Source organism: Eschrichtius robustus, chromosome 19 (assembly GCF_028021215.1).
Source record: "Eschrichtius robustus isolate mEscRob2 chromosome 19, mEscRob2.pri, whole genome shotgun sequence".
In the NCBI taxonomy this organism is placed as follows: domain Eukaryota; kingdom Metazoa; phylum Chordata; class Mammalia; order Artiodactyla; family Eschrichtiidae; genus Eschrichtius; species Eschrichtius robustus.
Genome location: NC_090842.1, coordinates 61,912,148 through 61,926,212, shown reverse-complemented (window position 1 = coordinate 61,926,212; position 14,065 = coordinate 61,912,148). Strand labels below are relative to the sequence as shown.

General features: G+C 45.5%; 1 protein-coding gene across 1 annotated transcript; it reads left to right on the top strand.

Annotated features, from left to right (window-relative positions):
* Positions 1 to 2,701: 2,701 nt before the first annotated feature.
* Positions 2,702 to 12,592, top strand: CABP5 (calcium binding protein 5). Its single transcript, XM_068528263.1, has 6 exons — positions 2,702 to 2,916; positions 4,455 to 4,485; positions 4,985 to 5,128; positions 6,087 to 6,196; positions 9,172 to 9,319; positions 11,577 to 12,592. Exons 1-6 carry the CDS (start codon positions 2,854 to 2,856, stop codon positions 11,600 to 11,602), a joined length of 522 nt encoding a protein of 173 aa, XP_068384364.1. The 5' UTR covers positions 2,702 to 2,853; the 3' UTR covers positions 11,603 to 12,592.
* Positions 12,593 to 14,065: the final 1,473 nt, after the last annotated feature.

Sequence of the window (14,065 nt, the reverse complement as noted above, 5' to 3'; positions counted from 1 at the left end):
TGTGAACACACTCAACCAGCCAGGGCTGCCATGTCCCTCTGCCAGGGCTGGGCAGGGATGTCCTCACTCATCAATGACCCTCATGACAACCCCGCTAGGTAGGTGCTTTTATTGTCCCCATTAAGCAGATGAGGACACAGGCACAGGGATGTAAGTTACTTTCCCCAGCTCTACCATCTAGGGAATGGAGGGCCAGGGTTTGGTCTGGGCAGTCTGCAAGAGGCCCTGCACTCAGCCCCCAACTAAATAAAGTGCCTCGTGGGAAGCCCGGCCTGTGTGCCCCTGGGAGGGTGTGACCTTATCCTGCAGTCAGAGAAGCGACACAGTACGGTCTAGGGGTGAAAAGATCATGCTGACGGCTGGATTTCGCAGACCCTGAAGAGATGAGCCTGGAGCTGAGGGGAGCAGCGGAGACCATGTTCCCCCTGGTGAAATCCTGTTCCTCCTTCTAAAAATTGTTGGAACCAATCAAGGGGAGATGATTCTTGGAGCTGGGCTCTGGGAAAAGAGTCTGCAGGAGGGGAGCCAGGGAGGTTTGCAGGAGCAAAAATTCATAATTGCATATGAATTGGAATGTGTCGTCTTGGTTGGTTATGTTACTGATGATGTTCATTCTAATCATTTAAGAAAGTGTCTGCCAGGGACTTCCCTGGTGGTCCAGTGGTTAAGACTCCGCACTCCCAATGCAGGGCGCCCCTGTTCGATCCCTGGCCAGGGAACTGGATCCCGCGTGCCCTCAACAAAGATCCTGCGCGCGGCAGCGAGGATCCCGAGTGCCGCAACTGGGACCCGGCACAGCCAAATAAATAAGTAAATTATTTTTTTTTCAAAAAAGGAAAAGAAAGTGTCCGCCAAGTTTCCCCACTATAAAGGGACTCTCCGGGCTTCCCTGGTGGCGCAGTGGTTGAGAATCTGCCTGCCAATGCAGGGGAAAACGGGTTCGAACCCTGGTCTGGGGGGATCCCACATGCCGCGGAGCAACTAGGCCCGTGAGCCACAACTACTGAGCCTGCGCGTCTGGAGGCTGTGCTCCGCAGCAAGGGAGGCCGCGATAGTGAGAGGCCCGCGCACCGCCATGAAGAGTGGCCCCCGCTCGCCGCAACTAGAGAAAGCCCTCGCACAGAAACGAAGACCCAACACAGCCAAAAATAAACAAATAAATAAATAAATAAATTTACAAATAAATAAATAAATAAAGGGACTCTCCTTTGAGATTAGTATTTTGTGAAGAGGTACTTTGAGCTATGTAAACATCAAACTGTCCACTTATCTATATTTGTATGGACTCCTGGTTTCCTATGTATCCTATATAATTTGTTTTAATTTTCAAATGGCCAGTGGAACTTCTTCAAGCTGGCCTCTGTGTTCTGTTGACGTGCCCCCGTAACTCTCTGAGCACATTCTTGCTTTATGGCGCAACAAGATGTAAATTTTAGGCTCATCTTCTAATATTAACACTTGTCCCGCTCCAGACGTGAAATCAGCCATTGCTTCTAGGAGACTTGGTTCCTATTTAGTGGGGAATGGTATTTAGAAGTCAGGATCTGGATGGTAGAGGTGTTCATTAATGCCACGGTGTCACTGCTTCTGTGTCCTCTTAGCTAGAGGATATATGTTCCCCTACACACGCAGTGCCGTCTGTGTTTCTTTGTATATCCCTCTCTGTAAGTTGAAATCCACGAGTATATACCAATCCCTCCCATTCCAATCCAACACCACAGAGCTCATCCTACCTTTTCCCCTTTCTGTACTGTATTAGGAACTCCCTTTTCCAACAGCGAGCAACCTGATTCCCATTATCCTCAATACAATCCCCCATGTAACCAGTCTCCCTTCTCCGTTGCCATCCCACCCCTGTGGGGATGCCTTTCTCGCCATGATCTGGCTTCAGCACCCTACACCGTGCTGCCTTCACTCTGCTCACAGCGCAAACCCTTCCCCTAGGTGATGTGAGACTTGCATGTAGATCTCCTCATCACCCAGCTCGTGCTCCAGCATTGCACACCAGGCTGCTCTTCCATGGGTTCCTCCTCATCTTCCCAGGCCCCGACGCTCTGGGCGGGGCTGCACGCCACCTCCTCCACCCCCACCCCCACCCCCCCTGCCGTGGGGACTCCCCCTTGCTCCAGTCTCCTATTTTAAGGTCTCGTTCCCCACACCGATGGCCCCCAGTCCCCTCCCCATTCCGTGCAGGCACCCTTATCGCCTCCTTGGGCTCTGTCCACCCCCACCAGCATGGATGGCTACCTTGCCCCTCCCCCCTGAACTATTCAGGAAGAAAGGAAGGGAAGAGAGAAGCAAGAGGAAGGGCACATATCCCCCTCTTAGCCACTGTGCATGTCTATTCCTGAAGTCAGGTTGTCACGCAGTTTTTGCATTCTGCTCATTTACACACATTCCTGACTTACCCTAGAGCTCCTGGAGGCCAGATGTCCTCTCCATCTTCACACACACAAAGGCCAGCAGAAGCCAGGCTTAGGCTGATCACTCAACGTGCCTGTTGAAACATTGTATGAATCGATGCCCTCTGCTCTAATCCTCATTTTCAAGACTATCCTTCCAATTCTATTCTGGGGATAAAAGGTCAGAGCCTGACACTGGCTCCTCCTCCATTCTCAAGCCAGATGCGGAGGCAGGAACAACTGTCATCCCTCCCCAACCCGAGTAGAGATTTCTGACCCAGCTGTCACAGCTCTAAGGGAGCCAAGGTGACCGAGGGAGAGGCCAAGAGAGGCAGGAAGAGTTGGCAAAGGAGTGGTAGAGAAGACAAGGAGGCTGAGCCATCCAGGGGGACGGGAAGGAGGGAGAGCTGTCTTGAGAGTGGCGCCCGGTGAGCTCTGCCCTGCCCCCTCCATGCAGTTTCCCATGGGCCCCGCCTGCATCTTCTTAAGAAAAGGAATCGCTGAGAAACAGCGGGTGAGTCTGGGGACAATGAGGGAGGATGGTGGGCAGGGCAAAGGGAGCTGGGATGCGGGGAAGAGAAGGGACAAGAGGGGAGCAGGTGGGGAGAGCATGAACTGAGAAGGTAGAAGAATTCCTGGGAGCATCGTGGGGACACGTGGGTCAGTAAGATGGGTGAGGGTGAAATCAGAAGTCAGGACCAAAAGGTGGAAGATGAAGGAGGAGAAAAAGAATAAGAAAAGGGGAACTAGGATGATGTCGTTGTTGATGATCATCACCATTCTTTTCTTTGACACCCATAGTGATGACGGTGGTGATGATGATGGAGGTGGTGATAACAATAGATGCCACTTATTAAGTCATCGCTGTGTGCCCAGACTCGTGCAAAGGGCTTTGCATTCCTGATGTCATTTAATCCTCAGAATGACTCATGAGGTCCATAATACTTTCATTCCTATTTTACAGACGTGGATACTAAGGCTCTGAGTCATGAAGTCCCTTGCTTTAAGCTTATACAATTAGTAAGTGGCAGAGTCGGGTCTGTTTGATTCCAGCGGGCATGATTTTAACTGTCCGTCTTTAAGATCATGAGAGAGAGAGAAAGATTGAGAGAGAAAGATTTGGGGAGAAGGGGATAGTAAGATAGAGAAGCTGGGGGAAAATCTCCAAGGATAAAGGGAGAAAAGGGGGTGAAAGAGGCCAGGGATTGATGGAATTTCCCAGCTGATGTGCTATGTACCCAAGCCTGACCCTTCAGTTATGTCCGGGAGTGGGTGGTGGCAACATGAAAGGTTTTAGGAATCCGTCATGCTGGCAGTGATCATCCTGCCTGGGTGCCACTGAACACAGCTCCCAGAGCCAAGGGATTCTAACCCTTGAGAGAAAGCATGGAGGCAGGTGGAAAAACAGCCAGTGGGGTAGAGTGGAAAGAATTCTGACCTGGCAGCCAGTAGACCTGCATTCAAATCCCAGCTCTCAATGCACCTGAATTTCTGCATGACCTCAAAGGAATGATTTAACGTCTCCCTGCTTTGGGAGGGGATCTGCCACTTATGAGCTGTGTGACCTCAGGCAGGTTCCTTAACCTCTCTGTCCCTCGACTTCCTCTTAAATAAGACGGGAATGATATTTGGCTCTACCTCAAAGAAGTTTAAATGAAATGATTGTGGAAGCCTGGCACAGTCAACAAACGGAATATGTGAGCTGTGATTCTAAGTCTGTCTTTCTTCATCTGGAGAAGAAGGGGACTGGATTCCATGGCCTCCAGGACCCATTTCGGCACAACAGGATGGATGTCTATTTGGGAAAGGCAGGAGGAGAGAGACCAAGATTCAAGGATGGGAGAGAGGAAATGAGAAGGGGTGAGGAAGGGCAGGAAGAACAAATAGCCATGGAATGGGAGTCAGGAGATGGGAGAAAGAAGGTGAGAGGGGTAGACGGGAGCAAGAAGGGAAGAGAAACAGGAAAGGATGAGGAGGAGATGTGTTTCAAGAAGTGAATGTGGATCCCTGATCCTCTCTCCAAATCCCCTGCCCCCCTGCATTCCTTTCTAGGAAAGACCACTGGGACCAGATGAGATTGAAGGTAAAGCTCTCTCCCCTAAATGCCCCCACTTGGCCATCCACCCACTTACCTGCTCTCTGTTCCTTTGTGCATTTCAATATAAACCCCTTGACATGAAAATTTTACATCACTCTCTCTTCCCACTCAACTGTGATTTTGTGGCAGTTAAAGTACTTCCCCAAGTGTTTAGAAACCATCCTCATGCCCAGCTGTCTCAGAGACCCACAAATGATGCCTGAGTTTTAGGATGAGTCCAAACTTGTTGTTTTTTTCCTTGGTAGTTTCAAAGTTTCCCACAACTTCACCCAAAAATGTGAAGGACTTCAGTGCTATCGTTTAGTGGTCTCAGGAACTATTCTTTTTGCTAACACATTTCATACATCACTCCTTTTAAAAAATTTTATAATGTATTCTTTTTTGAGGAGTCTTTAGTCAGTGCCTCATTGATAGTTTCAAGGGATGCTACTTTTCCCCAGTGACTGTTTCAACTTCCCCAAAGTTCTTCTCTCTTAACTTTCAGAGCTCCGGGAAGCATTTCTTGAGTTTGACAAGGACCGAGATGGGTTCATCTCTTGTAAGGATTTGGGGAATCTCATGAGGACAATGGGTTACATGCCCACGGAGATGGAACTGATTGAACTGGGCCAGCAAATCCGCATGAACTGTGAGGCCAGGGGGTGGGAGGAATGACGGGGCTTAGGGGAGGGCTAAGGGTGGAATTAGGAAGGATATATGGAGGTTGAGAGTAGAGTTGGAGGTAGGGAGGAGGGAAGAGGGGCTAGAAGTCTGGAAGGAAACAGTTCAGACCCTACTTAAGGAGGCAACATTTGAAGTGGTTAAAGGCGTGACTTTTAGGGATAGATTTGGGTTCAAGTCCCAGTTCTGTTATTTACTAATTGTAGTCATATAAGAAGTGGAGTTAGCCGCCACTCTTGAGTCTCAGTTTCCCCATCCACCCAGTGAAGATGATATCCCTCCTTACCTTGTGGGATTATAGAAAGGAAGGGATAAAGATGTTAATACGGGTAAAGGCTTAGCCTCTAGTAAATGCCTATTAAATGTAAGTTATTACTATCGCCACTAAGATTCGTCAGTGGAGGGCAACATTGGAGCTGTATTTGGTGCTGGAAACAAACTTGGAGTTGGAGCCTAATGTTGGTGAATAATGTTACAAAAAAGATGGGTTTTTAGACGGAGACAAGCTGATTTTGTCATCGAAGCTGGGATAAAATTGCTACGGGGTTTGCCTCTGGGCATGTTACTGAGTAAACAATGCTGAATTCAAGGAGACGATAGCATTCATATCTGGAAGGGATTTAGTGCTCATTTAAATCATAGGCTCCCTTCTCCAGATCTGCAGATGAGGGAACCTAGATCTGAACCAATTAAGAGATTTTCTCAAGGTCACACCAACAGTTAGTTACTTCCAACCATACGGCACCCCATCCACTCCTGTTCAGATGAGAGGGGCAAGAGGGCTTGAGTTGGCTAAGAAAGGAAGCTCTTAGAAGGCAGAGAGATTGGAGCAGATCTATTTCTTGAACAGAGTTGAAGGGCAAAGTGAGGTAATGGAGGGTTGGGGGCATATGGAATCTCACTAGACCTGCCTCTTCTGTCCTCAGTGGGTGGCCGTGTAGATTTTGACGACTTTGTGGAGCTGATGGCCCCCAAATTGCTTGCAGAAACAGCTGGGATGATTGGTGTCCAGGAGATGCGAGATGCCTTCAAGGAAGTGAGTTTCATAATGTTGGAGGTGGTTGAGGGAGACCCAAGAGGTCTATGATTAGCCATTAACCATGGACGGAACCCACCAAAACCAGTTACTTTTCTAACTATGGTGGGATTTATAGGGAAGGAAAATGACATATTTCAAGCACTTGCAATGGACAAGGTCCTCTACCTATTTCATCTAATTTTGTCCTCACAAATAACATTAGGAGTAAGTAGTCATGTATCCCAATGCTACATATGAGGAAACTGAGGCTCATGGAAATTGCATACCTTATCCAAGATCCTGCAATCTACAAAACACATGTTAGAGCCTCTAATCCTCATGCCTGTAATAGGAAGAGGGAATCCAAGAATTTGAGATCCCAGAAAGAAACTCCAAGACATCATCTGGTTGAAACTACTTGTTGTAGGGATGCCTTAAAAAGATGAGATCCAGGGAGGGTAAGGGGCTTGCTGAAATTCACTTAGATTCCTTGATAAAACGCTCTTCTCTCTCAGAGAGATTTCAACTACGTGAGGCAAAAGTAAAGAAGAGTGTAGTGTTTGGAAAGAGACACCCTGGAGTCAGGCAAATGTGTGTCCAAATCCCAGGAAGGTCTCTACCTACTAGCTGTGTGCTTTTCTCTCTCAGCTTCATGTAAAGACCTAGAGCTGCATCGTCCAATAGAACTTCCTGTGATCATGAAAATGCTCTGTCCACAGTGGTAGCCGCTGGTCTGAAATGTGGCTTGTGTGACTGAGGAACTGAATTTTTAATTGTATTTAATTTTTAAAAATTTTATTGAAGTATAGTTGATTTACAATGTTGTGTTAATTTCTGCTGTACAGCACAATGATTCAGTTATACATATATAGGCATTCCTTTTCCTATTCTTTTCCATTATGGTTTATCACAGAATATTGAATATTGTTCCCTGTGCTATACAATAGGACCTTGTTTATCCATCCTTTATATAACAGTTTGCATCTGCTAATCCCAAACTCCCAATCCATCCCTCCCCCACCCCCTCCCCCCTGGCAACCACAAGTCTGTTCTCTATGTCTGCGAGTCTGTTTTTGTTTCATAGATATGTTCATTTGTGTCGTATTTTAGATTCCACATGTAAGTGATATCATATGATATTTGTCTTTCTCCTTCTGACTTACTTCACTTAGTATGATAATCTCTAGGTCCATCCATGTTGCTGCAAATGCCATTATTTCATTCGTTTTTATGGCTGAGTAATATTCCATTGTATACACATAATTGTATTTAATTTTGATTAGTTTCAATTAAATTAATTTCCATTTGTATTCAATTGAATATAACTTCAATTCGTTTGAATCTAAAAATGAATACTCAATGCAATTATTGGAAAACTTTCATTTGGAACAACTTGGGTATGCAAATCTACCTTTTCAACTATATACTTCATGAAACCTACATGCAGATCAAGTATTTCTGATAACATTTAGTGTCTGAATTGAGACGTGCTGTGAGTATAAAATACACACTGGATTAAGATTTAGTAGCTTAGTTTAAGTATCTTTGGAGCATGGGTGTGTTAACTAACCATGCTAAGGACATACTAAGTAAGTCCTTAGCATGGTATTATACTAAGTCTTATGAAATCCAGTATGCATAAAAAGAATATAACAGCTTTTCAGTGACTGCGAAGCTGGAGAGATCCCGGCCAGGAGAAGGACGTTGGGTAAATAAAATGGTTTGATCCCAGAAAAAAAAAGAGACTGTAACATAGTTCATTAATAATTTTTAAATTGCTCACATATAAAATTTTTAAAATGATATATTAGGTAGATTAAGTAAAATCAATTATAAAAAATTGGTTTCACTTGGTCCCTTAAAATTTGTGTATGTGGCGGTAGGAGGCTGTTAGAAAAATTTTAATTACCCATGAGGTTCACATCGTATTTCCTTTGGGCAGTGCACTGCTCTAGGGGAAATCACATCCCAGGATTAGAAAGCAGCAGGTACGAACACTGGAAGGCAGGAAGGCATGTCTGAGGAAGAGCAAGAAGCCTGGAGTACTTGGAGAGGCATGAGCCAGAGAGAGAGTAGCATGAAATAAACAAGAGCTGCTGAAGGCAGGACCCCATCCCATAGGAGTTTGCGTGTCACGGAGCGGTGTCAGGATTTTCTTCTGAGCGGGATAGGAAGCCACTGGAGGACGTTAAGCCAGGGAGGGACAAGATCTGATTGGTGTTTTAAATGAACAAGAATGTCAAGTCCCAACATGTGGGGGACAGATTATGTAGGACCACAGTGGGAGCTGGAAGACCAATTAGGAGGCTGTCACCATAATCAAGCACGAGATGATTGTGGTTTGAACCAGATTAGCATCAATGTAGCTGGAGAGGGCAGTTGGCTCCCAGATATGTTTGGACATAGAACTTAACGTTCTAAGACTTTCTAGTGGATTAGTTAAAGGTGTGCAGCATAGGGAGGGCTAAGCATGGAACAAGGAACAAGACTCCTTGAACCTGCCTTCAAGGAGCTGACTTTTAGAGGATAACGTGCAAAAGCTCTCAGCTGAGTTTTGTTTGTTTGTTTGTTTTGGCCACACCACGTGGCTTGCGGGATTGTAGTTCCCCTGACCGGGGACTGGACCCAGGGCCACAGTGGTGAAATTTACAATGATTTACAATGTCATGTTAGTTTCAGGTGTACAGTAAAGTGATTCAGTTTTATATATATATTTATAACTGTATATATTCAGTTTTAGATATATATATAAATGTATATATTCTTTTTTTAATATATAAATGTATATATTCTTTTTTTTTTTTTGCATTCCCTTCCATTATAGGTCATTACAAGATACTGAGTATAGTTCCCTGTGCTATACAGTAAGTCCTTGTTGGTTATCTTTAGCTGAGTTCTTGACTCACAGTAAGTGATCAATAAACAGTGCTATTATTATTATTATTATTATTGTGGTCATTGTTGCTAATATTATCCCCTGTGCTCCAATTCAGTTTGATGCCAACGGAGACGGGGAGATCACCCTGGGGGAGCTGCAGCAGGCCATGCAGAGGCTCCTGGGAGACAAGCTCACGCCCCAGGAGATCTCCGAGGTTGTCCAGGAAGCCGACATTAACGGAGACGGCACCGTCGACTTTGAAGGTGATGTTGTATAGTGTATAGGGGCAGACACCTCCATCTCCCCAGTGTGATTTTTTTGCAAGTCGGCCATTCCTTCTCACTCTTCCCCCAGTTTGAGGTTGGAGGAGGGGGGTTAGATTTTGGAGGTGTTTGTTTCATCCCTTTCTGCCCATGTCATTTCCAAGAGCTCAGTGCCTCTCACCTCTCCTTGTTTCTGTCTTGGCCACTCCTTGGAACACCCTGTCCAGAAGCCCATTCCTACTCCACCTCTCCCACCCCTTCTTTGTTCCCTGGATGCCTTTATCATAGGGAAAAAATGTCCCATCAGAAGGAGAGTGGATTAGTTAGCCGCTGGGATGCTGGCGTCAGATTCACGGGTTTCAAATTCAGGATCACCTCTTACTAACTATGTGGCCTTATCCTAGTCACTTCCTCTCTTTTAGTGTCAGTTTTCACATCTGCAAAATGGGAGTAAAGATGATACCTTTCTCCCCAATTTTAGAGAAAAACTAAAAGAAATCATGCACTAAGGACCCCTTGCTGTCATTTCTCATGTCCTGTCTGTAAAACCCTTTCCTCTTTCCTCTGGTTAAGTCTTAGTTATGCCCCTGGATGGGGCCCCATCTTTCTTACCAGGCTGGGCATCCCTCGGTGCTCCCGTAACACCCACGCATGCCTCTGTGATACTGGCACATGACATCACAATAGCTTCCAATCGTTGATTGCCTGTTTCCTTCTGAGGCCACAGACTAAATCTTTCATCATTATACCCCAATTCCTAGCAGAGAGCTCAGCACATGTGTTTTGAGTAATTGGATAAATGAGAAATATTGGAGTCTTGAGCGGATGGGAGGGAGGATCATTTTCGTGGGAGACATCAATAGGGCACGTCAAGTTCTCATCGTGACATCCTCTGGTTCAAATTCGTAGTCTGATATTCAAGTGCATCCATGATGCTGCCCAGTTACCCACCCACCCAGCCTCTATCTTCTACAACCACTCTCTGAATTTTTATGCTCTGGTGCACACTTGGTACTGCTCTGTGTTCTCCAACTTCTGTTCCTTTCTCCCTGATGTTCCTTCCACTTACCACACCTTTCCCGTGTTATCAATGCATTTTCAAATCCTATCCATCTCTCAGGAGTTCATGCCAGTGCAACCTCTGCTAAGATGCTTCCCTTCATCCTCATCTGGTGTAGTAGTCCCAGCTGTGAAGACTTACAGGGGTTTTTCTCTTCCTCTCCAAAGGAAGTTATGACTGCAGACCTTGAGTTACATGTGCCTCCTGGGTTGTGAATTCCTGTGGGGGCAGAGGGAACTTCTCTAACCCATCTCTGCTGTGAAATTCCCAGCATAGAAACTTAGTAGATGTTTGTTGCATGGCTGCGACATAGCAAATGTTTGCTGGATGCCTGCTGGATCTAGCCAGCCTCAGGTGCAGAGTAGGCATCAATGAAAATCTGGGAGAGGTACAGTGGTTTGAGGAAATAGTTCCTCAGGCCAACCACAGGCAAGGGAAGGACAGAGGGGCCTCGAGACCTGGGTGGGACCAATAAGTCCACCTGACATTGAGTCCCAGCAAAGTCAGGTACCACCTGGGTTCATTCCAGGGTTCTCCATTCACCATCCATGTGATCTCAGCCATGTTGGTCAACCTCACCAGCCTCAGTTTGCTTACCTGTAAAATGGTACTTACCCCTCCAAGATCGGTTGAAAAGTTGAAATCAGAGACTCATAATGACTATTTATTGAACACCGACTGTGTCTTCTAAGCATTATATTGTTTAACCACCTTAAAAATCATGTAAGGCAAATAGCAATCCTATGATTCCCGTTTTGTAGATGAAGAAATCAAGGCATGGAGGGGTCAAGTTATTAATTTCCCAAAGATCACCAGTGGTTCCTGACACATAGTAAAGGCTGGAAAAAATAATGGCAGCTACTCTTACAAATAGGTACCTCACTGAGGGGGGAGCGATAAGTTAGGAGCTTGGGATTAACATACACACACACTACTATATATAAAAGAGATAAACAACAAGGACCTACTGCATAGCACAGGGAACCCTACTCAATATTCTGTAATAATCTAAAGGAAAAAGAATCTGAAAAAGAATGAATATATCTATATGTATAACTGAATCACTTTGCTGTACACCTGAAACTAACACAACATTGTAAATCAACTATACTCCAATTAAAAAATTATTTTAAAAAGCAAATGAAGAAAAAAAAAACCCAACAAAGAGGTGCCTCACCAGAAATTTTGTTTTTGCAGAGTTTGTGAAGATGATGTCTCGTTGAGGAGTTTCTGGAATCCCCCGTCACTCTCCACCTGGTCAACACGGATCAAGCCCTAGTGGAGGACCACATCCCCATGGGCCCTCAAAGGAGGGAGGGTGGGAGACTGGCATTGCAGCGCTATGGATTGAGGTTAGACTAGAAACGATAGCTTTGGCCAGATGGGGTAGGGGTTACGTCTCTGGAACTAGTTTAAGAAGGAAGAGTCTGCGTGTGGAAATGTGAACAAAACAGTCTAGTTGCCGCTCCCCAAATTCCAAAGACTAATGACATCTTTTGACTTCACGTAATCCTAAATCCCTATAACCGGCCAGAGTCTCTTCCCGCAGTTCCTCTGGGTTAAAGTAGTCTTTTCCCCTGTTAGACTCAAAGAGTTCAGCACAGAGTCTACCCTTCCCCCTTCTTGCTTCAACTGCTTCAAATCTCCTCAGTTTCTTTCTCTCAGTAGAAGGAGGCATGTCAATCATGAGGCTAGAAACAGCGTTCTTGATAAGACTGGGCACGGAACTGGTTAATTAAAGAGGCATCCAAGTGAGATTACCGCCCCCCCCACCCCCGCCACCCCTCCTTGATTTCTTGGAAGCACAGTCTGTTTTTATCTCTCTAGCCTCCTACTTCCTTCTCCTTGTGTCAGATACTCAGGCCACTGAATTAAATCACAAATCTGGATTATCAAGGTTTAGAGCGAGCTGATCCCCCAGGGAATTAATCCCCCTCAAAATGACATCATGCAAAAAGAGAGAGGATGGGTTCTTCCAAATCCTCGGCCCAGTCGCCGCAAAGCCATTCCTGGAAGCCCCCTGCCTCTGCGTGGGTCTGCCCTGGGCTGCTCAGGCTCAGGGAGGTTCCCTCTGTTAGATTCCATCCCTCACCTCCTGACCCTGATCTGTGCTGGGAAACTGGAAAGATATATTCCTCCTTACCTCTGCCTGCTAGCAGGACACTTCAGTAACTCAAAGGTCCTCCAAATAAAGAGTTCATTTGACACCTTCCTCCGACTTTTTCTCACTTTTGAAGTCCATTAAGTAGACGTAGAGAATGGGTCACCTGGTTCAATAGCCTCCTTTTCTAAAATTTTAATTTAAATTTAAACAAGTAGAACCAGGGCTTCCCTGGTGGCGTAGTGGTTAAGAATCTGCCTGCCAACGCAGGGGACACGGGTTCGAGCCCTGGTCCAGGAAGATCCCACATGCCGCGGAGCAACTAAGCCCGTGAGCCACAACTACCGAGTCTGCACTCTAGAGCCCGCGAGCCACAACTACTGAGCCCGCGTGCCACAGCTACTGAAGCCCGCGCACCTAGAGCCCGTGCTCCACAACAAGAGAAGCCACCGCAATGAGAAGCCCACGCACTGCCACGAAGACCCAACGCAGCCAAAAATAAATAAATAAATAAATAAATTTATTTTAAAAAAAAAAGCAGGGGTTGCATTCTTTGTTCAAAACAGTGATATGGAATTAAATATCTCTTGGCCCTGATTGTGTCTGTATATGTACTTTTGGCAGAATTTTGCCCCCATTTATATGTCTTAAGCATGTTTGGGGACTTTTTTTTTCAATTTTTTTTTTTTTTGGCCGCACCAGGCGGATTGTGGGATCTTACTTCCCCAACCAGGGATTGAACCCATGTCCCCTGCAGTGGAAACGCAGAGTCCTAACCACTGGACCGCCAAGGAATTCCCTGGGGACCTCTTTTCCAGCATTTAAAAAAATTGTCTATTTTTAATTTTCTAATTCAGTTTCAACCAGTTGATCCTGGTTCATTTGAACCAGAGTGGAACTTTTCAACAGAGGCGGTACAGGCTTACCTTGTTTTATTGCACTTTGCTTTATTGTGCTTTGCAGATATTGCATTTTTAACAAATTGAAGGTTTGTGGCAACCCTGCATTGAGCAAGTCTGCTGGCGTCATTTTTTCAACACCATTTGCTCACTTCGCGTCTCTGTGTTACATTTTGGTAATTCTCGAACTATTCCAAACTTTTAAAGTATTATTGTATTTGTTACGGTGATCTGTGATCAGAGATCTTTGACGTGACAATTATAATTGTTTGGGGGGCAACCTGAAACGCACAAGCTATGGATAAGGAGTTGCTTCCTATGGATGAGCAAAGAAAATGGTTTCTTGAGATGGAAAATACTCCTGGTGAAGATGCTGTGAAAGTTGTTGAAATAACAACACAAGATACAGAATATTATATGAAGTTAGTTAATAAAGCAGCAGCAGGGTTTGAGAGGATTGACTCCAATTTTGAAAGAAGTTCTACATTACTTTGAGTCAAATGCTATCACACAGCACTACAGGCTGCAGAGAACGCTTTCATGAAAGGACAATCAATTGATATGGCAAACTTCATCGTTGTCTTATTTGAAGAAACTGCCAGACACCCCGACCTTCAGCAACCACCACCCTGATCAGCCAGCAGTCATCAAGGCAAGACCCTCCACCGGCAAAAAAGATGACATCT

Coding starts and splice junctions, on each gene's coding strand:
- CABP5 (XM_068528263.1), top strand. CDS start 2,854: ATGCAGTTTCCCATGGGCCCCGCCTGCATCTTCTTAAGAAAAGGAATC. Junction 4,486..4,984: donor GGGACCAGATGAGATTGAAG/GTAAAGCTCTCT, acceptor CTTAACTTTCAG/AGCTCCGGGAAGCATTTCTT. Junction 9,320..11,576: donor CGGCACCGTCGACTTTGAAG/GTGATGTTGTAT, acceptor TTGTTTTTGCAG/AGTTTGTGAAGATGATGTCT.